The sequence below is a fragment of the Ambystoma mexicanum genome, chromosome 6q, assembly GCF_040938575.1.
Source record: "Ambystoma mexicanum isolate Mex_15411 chromosome 6q, UKY_AmexF1_1, whole genome shotgun sequence".
Lineage (NCBI taxonomy): Eukaryota > Metazoa > Chordata > Amphibia > Caudata > Ambystomatidae > Ambystoma > Ambystoma mexicanum.
The window spans coordinates 358,959,538-358,973,287 of NC_090937.1; the positions used below are offsets into that span (position 1 = coordinate 358,959,538).

The 13,750-nt window shown below is 47.3% G+C and overlaps 1 protein-coding gene across 1 annotated transcript; it reads left to right on the forward strand.

Annotated features, from left to right (window-relative positions):
* Positions 1–3,109: 3,109 nt before the first annotated feature.
* On the forward strand, positions 3,110–11,188 carry DMRTA1 (DMRT like family A1). Its single transcript, XM_069630848.1, has 2 exons — positions 3,110–3,708; positions 10,101–11,188. The coding sequence occupies exons 1-2, from the start codon at positions 3,216–3,218 to the stop codon at positions 10,904–10,906; spliced, it is 1,299 nt and encodes a 432-aa protein (XP_069486949.1). The 5' UTR covers positions 3,110–3,215; the 3' UTR covers positions 10,907–11,188.
* Positions 11,189–13,750: the final 2,562 nt, after the last annotated feature.

The following is a 13,750-nucleotide window of genomic DNA, read 5'->3' on the forward strand; positions in this document are numbered from 1 at the left end:
ACGCAATACATAAATATGCAAAAGTCTGCATGTTTGCCCTGGAGTACCTATGTCAGTTTTGCATGCCCCAGGGGTTAAAATCAACAACTTCTGGTGGCGCCGAATGCCAAAATCCTTTCCTGTTACCTGCTACCATCCATAGAGAGAAGCCCAAAGAAGCTGACTATGCAGGTAAAGGGATGTTCTTTTAGGGTTTGCAGGTGTGTTTGTTTCATTGGAATGCAATTCATGTATGTGCAAACGTTTGAATGAGAGTGAGTTGTACATCAGTGGTTGACAAAATAAGGCTGGAATATATTGTGGGTGCAACATCATGAAAATGATATACAATGGCAATTTTAGCACATATTGGTCCCACTTCATGAAAGTGATGTGCAGTGGCAAATATAACAAAAGTCCAATATAGCAATGCTGGCATATATTGGGGACACAAAATCATTAAAGTGATGTAGAGTGGGGATCCTGACATACATTGTGGGCACATCATAAAAGTGATTCTAGGTCTAAAATCCACAATTGAAAGGGCGACATTGCAGAAGACTGAACACCAGGGTCAGGCTGGGACAAGAAATAGGCCTGGTCACCCAAAAAAAAGTGGCCCACCCCTCGCTTCAAAAAAGTTCCCCACCCCTCGCCTCACAACCCTTGACCTCTGATGACATCACCGGAAGTGATGCCATTTGACCCCCACCCCAAAGTGATATCCCGGGAAGTGATGAAACATGACCTTTCACCCCTTGACAAAACAGGAAGTGGCATCAAATAGCATTGTTCGTAAGTACACTAAATTACTGTGAATCCAAGCAGACGTCCAAGGCCAAATGATATGTTATTGTATAGCACTTAAATGTGCATACAATATCACACAACCTGTGTTGGTACTCATTTATCGACCTAAGAAGGATGAAAGGCTTTTTGGAAAAAGAAAAAACATTGGAAAAAAAAAATATTTCAATTATTTGTTTTTCCAAACCGGCCCAGTCATGGCCAGAAACCGCCCCCCACCCCCCAGGGACGATTGCGGCCCGGCTACAGGCCGAAAGGCCGAGGGGCCAATCCCACCCTGCTGAACGCCCCCATAAGGTCACACTTTCACTTTCCCTCTTGTCCATTTTAGGCAGTCCCCTACACCCTACTCCCTTTGTGTGACCTACAGCCCCCCCTTCCCCTCTACCTAAGCCCCTCTCACCTTGCTATCAAAAGGCAACGGACTCGCCCCCTGCCGGGTTTCCCGGTTGGGCGGGCCAGGGGGGTGGCCTGAGTGCATGGGAGGATTAGTAGTCGGCAATGGCTGGAGGATGCCAGGAGGAACTGGTTTCCCAGTAGGGGGTGGCAAGGCCGGAATTGAGGGATCGTGCCCAGCGGGGGAGCCCAGTTGCGTGAAATGCCCCATAAAAAGGGTCGGCAAAAGTGCAAGGAGCACGGTTTTCTGTCTTACCCTGGCGATTTAGCATCGCTGTGTTCCTGCGATTCGGGCCCGTGCAAATTCGACTGTCAGCACAGTTGTGCTTTTCCATCGCACCCAACCTGAATTTCGGAGTTTGGGGGTGGGGGAAGGGAGCGGAGGAGGGGTCATAGGCAGGTGGGGGAGGAGCATGTGGACATTAAAATCCCCTTCCGGGGACTCCAGAGCTGGAATAATGCAAAGGGGAGGGCACAGTACATGGCCCTACTGAATGGTTGAACAGCTACTGGTGGGAGAGTGTGTGGGGGTGAGGTCAGGGGGAAATTTGGGTAATGAAGGGTCTGGCTCCTGGTATCGCCCCCCCCCACACAGAGAAGGGCATGGTGGGGAGGGGAGAGGGCCTCGTCACCATGCACCATGCAGGGGGCGGGGGTCATTTTTCACCTGAACCACCTATCAGTGTTAGGAAGGTTATTGCAGGGTGTTTTTTGAAGTCGCATTTTTTGGTTATGATGTGTGATATTAAAAACAAAATTGTGGCCAGTGTGGCATCCAAAGAGAAGGTGTCAAGTGTATTTACTCATGCCCTGGCGTGTCTCCTTCAGAGCCCATCCCCGGACTCAGCTGCAATGGCCCCCACTACATTAGTGTCGAAGCACGACGCACACTGTGTCGGACGTGATGCTGTCTTTTCTGCGTCGAATCTCGGGGAAGCAGTCTGGGGAGTGCAATCGACAGTGGCAATGCTGACATATACTATAGGCCCATCACAAGTGACATGCAGTGGTGAAGCCAGGGTCTATTGGAGGCACAGCATCATGAAATTGTGATTTAGATTGGCAAGGCATATATTGTGGGGCAGCTTCATGAAAATATTGTGAAACGCTCTTTGTGTATTGTTATTGGCATAACACATATTCTATGTTGCTCTATGGAGCAAATTGTAAACTGTATTACCGTTTCTCTTTATACATTGCACTGTAAAATGACCTATGCAACCTATTTAAACAATTGCCTGAGAAACATTGGTACCCTGAAGTTTTCAGGTGTTGTTTGCGGCCCCCTCACTTCTCTCTGCGGATCACACTCATTCTTGGGCGATATTTACACCCATTCAGTTAAATTCTGCAGTTCCCACAGGAGTTCTTTCTTGACTGCTTGAATCATACATTGTCCTCTTTAACAATTCTAAAACATTTTGATCTTTTAACATACACCGGTGAGAGGCAGAGTTGCTCATTTTTATTGTTTAAATACATTTTAGCTTGCAACCTTTGTCTAGAATGGGTCCGTAAATATGACCCTTGTCCTGAAATGGTAGCAATCCATTTGGGGCCGGATTCGTGGAATATGTGCACGGTTCAAATTGACTTTCCACCGCTGAAAAGTCACTTTGAACGGTGTCAAAATTCCAAGAATCGGGCCCTTAATGTTTGCACAGAATGGTTGTGGTGGCTGTCATAATTTGCAATGCAGCCAGGCAGGCACTGCATAACTGCGCCCCTAGCTGAGGAGACTTCGAATTGAATGCAAGTCACTGCTGCATATTTTGAAAGGTTAATGAGAGAACAAGGCCGGACTTCCATTGGGGTCTATGACAGCGAGCCTTAAGCGCAAGGTGTGTGCTAGTCCGGAGAGCAGCAAAAGTGCCGGCTGCGTACGGTAGGAGGTGCAAAAGAGGTGGAGCTTCAAACATCCTGGGCGTAGCTAGGCGGAGCCTAGCGGTCCTGGCATGCCAGGCTCACTCCCGTGCACCCTCAGACCACGTCCATCACCCTAGCAGACCGCACATCTATTGGAAGACGCAGCCATGGAGCCCCACCACGGCCGCCCACTGCTGCTACCGCCGCCGCATCATGGCTTGCCCCCCGGAGTGCCTATGCCCGCATCCTTCCTCCGACCCCCGAGTCTGTTCCTGCGGGCTGCGGCGGCTGCTGCAGCCGCTGCCTCCTCCGGAGCCCCGGCCCCGGGTTCGCCCGGGTGCCCGCGCACGCCGAAGTGCGCGCGGTGCCGCAACCACGGCGTGGTGTCAGCTCTGAAGGGCCACAAGCGGTTCTGCCGCTGGCGCGACTGCGCGTGCGCCAAATGCACGCTGATCGCCGAGCGGCAGCGCGTCATGGCCGCGCAGGTGGCCCTGCGGCGGCAGCAGGCGCAGGAGGAGAGCGAGGCGCGCGGCCTGCACCACTTTCTCTACGCAGGGGGGGACCCCCCGGGCTGCCAGGCCGACGAAGCAGGCCGAGGGAACGCCACCTCGGCGACTGCAGCCTTCCAGATGACCCCCGCAGGCTGCCGCGAAGAGAAAGGTACGTAGAGGCGGTACTGGGGGTGCCACATGTGCGGCGTGTCAGGTGATTGCCGAGGGCGCAGCCTGCGACAGTGCCACGGAGGGACACGTTCTCCTTTCCATGTGAGGGGCCCCACCGGGACATTTCCAATCTAGAATCCGACTACGTCTGTTTAAAAAGTTTCTCTGCCGCTGCCACAAATCCAGGGACCTCAGGCGCTTGGACGTTGCAAAGCGGTTTGCAAATCATACCCTTCAAATTATATTCATATTTATAAGTGGACTCAACTCTTCAAAATAGCAACGCATATTTGCAATGGGTTCTGGGTAAATTTACTGCTAAAAACGAAGGCCGTATATGAATTCCTGACCGTAGTGATCGATAGCGAAAGGCCTAGACCTTGAGATGATCTGCACCTGTGTTGATGTATGCCAACAATTATATATCTTATGCATGTATACGGCAGCTTTGGCAACACGTTTCCTCTTAGTCCTGCACATAAAGCCTATTGTCGGCCCCTTTAGTTCACACCAGTAGTGGAAGCATTAAGCACGGATCTGTGGAAGCAGCGGGGGGAATATGTCCGATTGCACTGCGCAGTAAACACAGACCGCTCCTTGCGATCACCCCGCGATACTGGAATGATGGCTCTTCACACTAAAGAAAAAGGACAAGAGACAATTCGGTTCACCGTTTCAACTTTTCACCCCTGCTTTCTTGCTATATTCGCCACTGCCCTTTTGTGTTGATCTCACATTGACATTCTACGAGCATAGTGGCAAAAATGAAAACAGTACTAAGATTTTGAAACAAACGGCTACCAATAAGTGGAACATGACAGCTTAGCAAGAATCCATTAGTCCCGTGAACAGGCAGGATAGGGCCTGATTTACAAAAGTGCAATCCCACTGGAAAACGACTTCAAAATCGGAGCCATTGGGCCTGATTCATGGAATTTTTAGCACGGTGCAACGTCGCTTTGCAATGCAAAAATACACTTTGCACAGTTTCATGAATCAGGGTGTGTGTTGGCAGTGCAAAGTGACTGCAACGTGCTAAAAATTCCATGAATCGGGCCCATTATCTTATATGTAATGGAAATTACAGGTCGGTGGTAATTGCATTATTGGACACCCCATAATACAACTTTCATGCCCAATATAGAGCCCGATTATGGAACAGTGCGCAGAGATCCTGCAAAGGCCACATGCTAAAAAGGCCACTGCGCGAGCCTGCGTGTCGGAGTTATACATGCCATAACGCCCCCATGTAAATCAAAAAGAGCCAGATACAGCTAGCTTTGCATGCTCCTCCGGCACAAGCACATGCACCCTTGTAAAAGTGCGTGGGGTTCCCGGCAACCACGTCTGCACCTCGGGTACACTGCGCGGGGTTCCCCCGTAACTATTCCCAGCGCCCCATCAACATGCGTAACTTCTATCGTGAAGGTTAACATTTCCCAGTAAATATGCGTGCAAACCCCGTAAACCGTCCCTGCACCCTGCTTCACTGCTTACATGCCCACCTAACTTCTATCGTAAACCCAGACTGCGTGCATGCACCCCTGAATTTAACATGTAGTCTTACCTCTGTACGGTGATTCCTATGCGCAATTGTCTGTACTCCTGCCTTTCGGGTGACGGTTACATCAAGAGCTTTGTGTGGTCATTTCCCCGACATGAGGTTGCTCGGTCAGATCCATGAATAGGACTTTACCTGCGCTCTTGTGGGCGTGCGATCGCCTTGCGCGGGCAGTCCCTTGGAATGCCCACATTTTCCCTTGTTCTTCCCCATTTTGTGAGTTCCGCCCCCTGCTCCAGTTTCTGCGCAGGCCATGCCCACTCCCTACGAAGTGTCTTGCGCAAAGCGCTCAGCCGCTCACAGAGATGTGCCCGGCCTGCGTGAAGTCCCTGCAGAGTACGAAAAAGTCCCACGCAGTCGATTCCCGGTTTGGCACTCACAGTCCCTATTTACTGCACTGAAAATTCCATGAATTGGGCACATAATACAGGAAATATAATACAATAATCAATTTACAAGCGCAGCCTAGGGGAATAAATACAGTAAAAAAATAAGGCTAATCCAGGTTGGTTTCATCATCCAAAGGACAGTGATCGGCACTTTCTTTCTTTCTTTCTTTCTTTCTTTCTTTCTTTCTTTCTTTCTTTCTTTCTTTCTTTCTTTCTTTCTTTCTTTCTTTCTTTCTTTCTTTCTTTCTTCCTCCCCCCTCGCTTGGGAGCCTTGCCCCTGATTTCTCTTTGCACCAGAAGAGCTGCCATGGTGTCCAGTTCATTTTGGGGTATGGGTGCGGCATGGCTCTCGTTTCCCCATCCAGTAGGATTCATGTCCCTCGGGGCAGGTTGTTTAGCTGTGCCTCACCCGCACATTGTTTACTTAGCTGTTTTCCTTAAGCTGGTTCATGTGCCCATTGCCCCCACACGAAATACGGCAATGCCCAGCACCTCCGGGCCTCCTCTCAATGCCGTTGCTCTGAGAGGTGCCTGTGAATCAACACTTGTTGACCTTGCCCTGGGAATTTGGCAACAATCAAGAAAAAGGGAGAGAATCTCAAGCAAAGGTGACTGCAAATTACATCAGATACAGGATCGTGAGGGATGGCAAGGAGACGCACAAACACGTTTTACCGCCAATTTGGCCACACTCAGCCTCATTGTATGTGCATTTACACAACAGCAATTAGTATAATGTACTTCCTGGTGTGCAGTTTATATTCCTTGACATTTTATTTTTAATCACAGGAGATAACATTGTTAGATTGAGCAGAGCAGCATATTATTCCCATTGTTTGGGTTTGATAGGCCGCTAATTAATATATTTTATCCCTTGCGGTACACTTTGTTTAACAGAGGTTAAAGGCAGAGGGCGATTAATAGCACCAGGATTCTGCAGAATGCCATTTGATTTTCCGCGTTTTCAAGTCACCCCTCATCTATGTGCAGTTGACAGCCCCAAACCATTTGCTTCAAATCAAATGAGACAAGGGCTCATTCTGAATAGGGTGTAAAAGCATTTACGCAAGGTTTTTACACATTTTGCTTATTCTACCCCCCATTTTCTTGAATTTGTATTGCGGAGAGGAGAGGCAGAGCACAACTTGTTTCTGCTGCTCCCTTAAACTCTGCCATACAAATACTCCCAGCATTTATGCCGGCATGCATTTTCATCTCAGCGCAAAAGCTGGGAATCCCTATGGAGTCTGACAGCTTTATGCGCCATTGCACACGCTGTCAGCGTTTACTTCATTTGCAAAGCGGAGTGCAAAAGTGCAGGGCAAAAGGTGGCGCGCACACATGTACACTGCTTTTTGCCCTCTGCCATGCAAATGACAAAAATTCGGCAGCAGGGACCTATGCACGCCAAGTGCAAGCCTGCAGGTCCCCGCCGAATAACGACAGGACTCCAAAATGAGTCCATGCTGTTTCCAATTAGATACACTCTTGTTTTTTAGTTCAACTGTTGGATATTGCTTGGTTGCGGCAAAATGACTTTTTGATAGGAAATCATCGTCAGGAATAAGGAAAACATTTAATTCACCTCATAGCATACCACATTAGTAGAAACGCAGCTGAAAAAATAATATCAAACTTGAAATCTTCTTGTATTTTCCAACAAGTTACTACTTGAAACTTATGTTTTGTGCGAACCATCATATATACGTAGGGCCTGATTAATGGAATGTTTTGCACGGTTCAAAATGACTTTGCACTGCTAAAAAGTGATTTTGCACTGCCGACACAAACCCTGATTCATGGAACTGTGCAAAGTGTAATTTTGCAGTGCAAAGTCAGTGCAGCCAGTGCATACTTATTTTTGCAGTACAGCATGACTTTGCACGGACTTTGTAGTGCAAAAATACACTTTGCTCAGTTCCATGAATCAGGGTTTGTGTCAGCAGTGCAAAGTCACTTTTCAGCAGTGCAAAGTCACTTTGAACCATGCAAAAAATTCCATGAATCAGGCCCAGGTGTCTGTGCTTTGTGGACTTGGCGAGTGCATAGTCCAGCTTCTCCTCTTCTAAAATTCTGGCACATTTGAGCCTCTGTCCCACAATGGAGTAACAGATCTACGTTTTTATCCTCACATTTAAAGCCCGAGGCTGGCTTAAAGATTGTTTATGGTTCACATTTACAAATAATGTAATGCTAGCATGTCATTATGTAGTTAGGGGTTCAAACATATAACCCTTTTATCACATACATGTTTGTCAAATTTAACAATCTCTGTTCGTTCTTATGTTCCCAAAATGCTCTTTAATATTATAAAAAGCAACCGAGAACCCTCATTGGTGGTATTTGTTCACTTGCCCTTTTCCATACGGGTATTTTGAAACAGAGTAACACTAGCATACCACACTGTCCATCTTGCAATGAAAACTTTGCATCCAAAAATAAATCATATGCCTATTCTAGGTTTTTAAAATACTATTAGTCATTAAAACAAGTGTAATTAATTCTCTTATTACGACTCTAATAAATATGTGAAGTGATCATTAAAAACAATAGTAAGATTTTTAAAATAGCCAGTTTACACTGTTAGTACAGTTTAAATTATTTCCTTTTTCTAAACAGCTTATTTTGCCAAGAATACGTGCCACTTTATTATGCAAACTATCCTACCTCCTTGGAAAGTGTCAAACTCGGATAAAAAACAATGATCTGTTTCTTCTGTGAGCACCACGGTTAAGTTTAATTGTGTGTGCTGGCTACTGATTGCACAAACATTAATAGTTTAAACAAATAGTAAACACAGCTGTAGGTATTTACGCCTGGTCCGTCCCCACTCCCTTACAAGTTCCGTCAGAACTCCAGCCGCGCTTCCCCAACCCCCCATAGCCTCTCCATGTCCCCCTTACATTCCCCCGTACGAAAATGTACCACAAGGCCGACCGGGACATGCATGTGGGAAACATTTGTTGACATGTGTATGTTTCCAAATACCAGGGCGGCTATCAACTCGGGGATTCCACTATCACGGCTGCTCTCATTCTGCTTTTATCCATAAAACAACACAGCACTCCCTCCACTCCTTCTCCTTTAAGATATGCAGGCTTTTTCTCTGATTGTACTACTGTCAGCAACAGCTGGGGTGGATCTAGTTAGCATGCACCTGACAAAGCAACTGTCGCCCACAATGAGAGAGAGAGAGAGACAGACAGTGTGACAGAGACTGAGAAAGAGAATGCAGAGAACATGCTGGATTAGCCTGCGATACACCACGTTCAGCTATTACCTAATGTTTCTCTTTCCCAAAAAAAAGTTCATTCTTTTTGTTATTTCTCTCACTTGCTCTTGGAAAATGAATCCGTTTTATTATTTTTCTTTCCTACCCACTTCATTAGTTTGCCTCCTTGGTTTTTTCTTCACTCACCACCTTCAACTGTTCCTGTCACTTGCCTTCTTGCTTGCTGTTGATCGAAAACAAATCTGGGGTGCTAGAAACACTCTCCCGGGGAGCATGATGCAGTCAGACGCACAATAAACGGGCATATCTGTGATCATTAGAGTTATTAAAATTGCACTTTGCCATATGTGATATGTCGTGACCACGGTGTGTTTCATCCTCGTGCTAATGAGCGGGTGTCTGTGAGCCTGCACGCTGTTAAGCAGTAAGTATGACACGACCACCAGTACAATCTGCGTGAAGGCGGCAAGCTATTTCTTTTTAACACAGGTGTTGTTTTAATAATTACCAGTCCTGTAATCAGCTTGCACACATTGCAGTTTCCCGTCAGCCCTTTTGGGCGGGAATTCGCCCGGGAATGAAGGAACAATCGGAAGCTGGGCTATGCAGACTTTCAAATGGAATCGGTCCCTAACCGCCACATTGGGCGCTAAATGCGAGGATCCGTAGGAACTCACACGAGAGTAGCGCTATTGCAAGTGGAGAGATGATGTCAAAACTGCTTTAGGTGATTGGAGCCTGTGTGTTGGCGTATGCGGGGTAATTTAGAGTCAAGGATCAACACCAGAAAAAAACCCCGAAAAAACAGAATTTGCTCGCAACAGGACCAGGCCTGTTATTTTGCACACCCCCTTGCCTGCACATTTCCGATTGGCACATATTTTGACTAAATCATGTTTTATGGTCGCTCACAGAATGAGACTGTTAATTACATGCCAACAATTTCCGCTTGTGCCATGATTATTAAGTAAAAGCCTTTGATAAACAGCTAGGCCTAGATTGTTGGAGCTGGGGGACAGTGGGTGTGCATTTTCTGGCCTTCAGTGATGTAGCAGACACTTCTAGTTGGGGTGTGCGATAATCTCAACAGTTGACACTCAGGGGTGATATGATAGTACAGTGCAGGTCTTTCCCTTTGACATGTCTTTTAATGTAACTAATCATATCATTTTGTGATAACTGACATGTTCCTTTATTTTGCTTTCCAGAAGAGAAGACACACAGACAGCAGTCTTACTACCGGGGGATAGCGGGGCCTGCAGTGCCGTCCCACCTGGCCTTGCACGGGCCTTCCAGTGCCAGTGAGAAAGAGAGAGCCAGTGACGTGGACAACGCTGATAAGGATGATGTCGCCCAAAGGATGCCCAGCCCAGAGCGACGTTCCGAGGGGGCCGACAGCCCGACCTCCCTTTCCTCATCAGACCTGGAGTCGGGCAATGAGGGCGAGTGGCCCAAGGAGGGCCACACAGCCCGCACTGCCCCCACAGCCATGCCTTCCAAGCAGAGAGACCCACTTGAGATCCTCGTCAAGGTCTTCCCACACCACCGGCAGAGCCACTTGGAAGATATCCTGCACCTCTGCAAGGGTGACGTGGTGCAGGCTATTGAGCAGGTCCTGAATGGCAGAGACCACGAACGGGAAGCCAAGGACACTGTGCCCCCCTCTGGGTACAGCGCTGCACAGAGGACCTCAACTTTTAGCTTTGCTGGTCTGGGCCTTGGGCCCTTCAGCACTAAGTCTGCCTTCTCTCCTCTGCAGAGCCACTGCACCCCCCTGGGGAGTGACACGAACCTGTATGGATTCCACCCACGGCTGGGAATCAGCCCCTTGAGACTGGCCTACTCTAGCACAGGCAGGGGCCTCACGGGCTTCATGTCCCCCTACTTGACATCGGGGCTCATCCCAACCTTCCCCTTCCGCCCTGCACTGGACTACTCCCTGTCTGGGACCGTTAGGGAGCCCTCCGTGGTCGGAAGTGCACTGTATTCCAGGCTCAGTCAAGACAAGCACTAGTTTCCTCCCCAGTCCTCTTTCTCGGACTATGCGCAGGCCTGCGGGCACGCCCTCTGCACGCGCTGCACAGCGCGAGCCTCGAAGAATAGTGCACTTGCGCAGTCGGAAAAACAGACTGATTTCCTGATTTCTTAACCTGGTTAATTCAGAAAGTTGTTTCTGGTTTTTCAAAACTGACAGCAACAGAACAATCATGAAATAATTCCGATCACGTCTGCCCCACTCTCATAGCAGAACGCCCACCGCTAGTAGCCTTATGTTAAATAAAACCACACTACCGTTGTTTTGTGAAAGTGGAATTTATTTTGTATACAGTTCAATTATTATATGTACAGTTGGAATGGTTTCAAATAAAAAAGTAGTTGTTTTGGGGATATATAACGGACAATAATGGTTTTCCTGGGTGCTTTGGATGACGTTATTTGAACTGGGTCCTTGCCAGCGGTGTGCCACACTCGCATTTTTCCTTTGACCGATGCTTGTTTTTCTATTAGATAGAAGAACACAAACGGGACAAGATGGGCAGGGTTGTGCGTAGTGCACCCGGCGCTGCTAATCAATATTGCCGCGTTAAATTGCATTATTTCTGTGCGACTTTGCTCCATTGAACTAGCAATGGAGCAAAGTAGCACAGAAATAATTGCACACACGCATCTTGTAAATGGTGTCGTTACATTCTCCATGGGGGCGTGGTTCACTTGTCAGGCGAGTTTGGTTTGAGACCTGTTATGCCTTTTTTAGTTATTATTAATGTGTAGTGGATCTGTGCACACGGCAACCACACGTTAAAAAACAACTTTACTTTTGCAACATGTCCACAAGTGCAATTTACAGCGACGACCATGCGCAATATTTTCCTGAGCATGTTGGCAACACTGGGGGAAGATAACACAGAAATACAACAGAACATAACCATAGCACCGTGTACTACCAAGTAAAGTGTGAATACCGCACCCTGGCATGGACCAGGGACTGATAGTATAGGGTGCAACGTGAGGTCTCGACATAGAGCCTCATGTTTACTTATATACAAGGGGCCTGATTTACAAAAGCGTTTTAAACCAGCAAGTCCCATTGAAAAACGCTCTGTAAATTAAGCTATAGACCAACAATGAATTCTAACTGGGTTCAGTTTCCTGGCACCATTTCAGGTAAAGCAACAAGGGCCTGAATCACAACGCGTTTTCCACAGGGAAATTCCTTTGAAAAACGCGGAGTGAATCAGGCCCTCTGTGATTCTCTGATTTGTTGCTGAAATAAATATTCGTTTAATAGGTATGCGAACCAATGCTTAAACTGAAATATTTCACCTTTAAAAATGGCAGGTGAGGAATACACCCATGATAATTAGCCATGCAATCTAGTAAAATCTCTACCCCCTCCCTCCCCCAACGCAGTGGTTTTCAAAGTGTGGAGCTCCCCCCCAGACTCCCCTTAGGGGGTCCCGAAGGATGTCCAGGGGGGCTGTGAGGCTCTTCAAAAGTGTAATACAATGATTGCTTGTATTAGATAATATAGCACATATGACATCTGGGGAAGGGGGGCAACAATATTTTTACTCAAAGGGGGGCTTGGCAGCAATATTTTTACTCAAGGGGGGCTCTGCAGAAAAAAATTGAATACCACTTCCCCAAAGGCTTCCATCGTTCCATAATATTCTACTTCTCCACTTCCAACTACATTTTTTAACAGTATTAAAGAAAGCAGACGACTGCCACCTTCTGGTCACTTGGAGGAAATGCACGTTTAAGTTCATTGTTCAAAATGTGCTTATAAATATTATGAAGCACGCGCCAATAATATACCACCACAGGCAATGCCTTTCCTTTTCCAAAAAATAGAGGTTCTCATAAATTGGAGTATTCGACCAGTTTGTGGTGGATATGTAACGGGATTTTTTTGGAATACATGCCAATAGAGATTGATATGACGCTCTATATGGAATGGCTGCACTACTGCATGGATGTTCCTATGTTCCTGTCGAGCATTTTGTTTCTGTTTCTTTACCACCAGTAACTGGAAAAACAAAAAGCGATGGATGTAAATACTTGAAAGACACCTTTTATTCTGGTCTATACTAATTTAACTCCTCGACATCATCTCAGAAGGAGAATAGCTTTGTGCAAATCAGCTATGACCCGGCTCCGAAAGCAATCACTCCAGCACGCACTGCTGGACCACATCCCCTCTGCGCAGGAACTCCAGCTACCCGAGGCAGCCTTGTGTCTGCAGTGAGTTCATCTGTGAAGTGAAGATTCATTTCCTAGATGCAGCAAGGGGTTGAAGTGTAAAACGTAAGTGAACGATGTCCCTTCTGTCTCACCCCCTTACCAATACCCCCCACCCAATTTAAACTCTGTACCTGGGTACTTCTTTTCCTCTGCCCCAGAACGCTATGTTTTACAACCGTGCTATTAATGATGAAAAAAACAAGAACATGCATTTAAATGACTACCATTACCCACACAGCATGCAGCCTGCCTTCCCATTCACCCACCCATTCGCTCCTCTTACAGGACTTGCCCATGACTATACAGACAGAGACCCCCGCTGCCCCCCTCCCTCACCCTCCTCCACCCCACCATTGCCTGCAAAGTCGCCTGTCAAAAGTAGATTGTTGCCGAGCTGGGCTTTTGAGCGCCTTGGAAAATAGCACTCTTTTCAAATAACCAGAGCGAAGCCAGCAGCAGAGAGATAGGGACGTGTAACCCCGGATGTTTACCGCAGGGGCTCGAGTTCAATTTCCCCAACAGGGAAACGGGTATTAAAAAAAAAAAAACAGGTGGCCTGCTCTGCCGCCGGGAACGGTGCGCCAGATCAAATATAGTACGGGAACGATGATGG

Excerpts from the sequence above, each read along its gene's own strand:
- DMRTA1 (XM_069630848.1), top strand. The coding sequence starts at position 3,216 with ATGGAGCCCCACCACGGCCGCCCACTGCTGCTACCGCCGCCGCATCAT. Across the intron at positions 3,709-10,100 it reads AGGCTGCCGCGAAGAGAAAG|AAGAGAAGACACACAGACAG; the intron begins GTACGTAGAGGC and ends TTTGCTTTCCAG.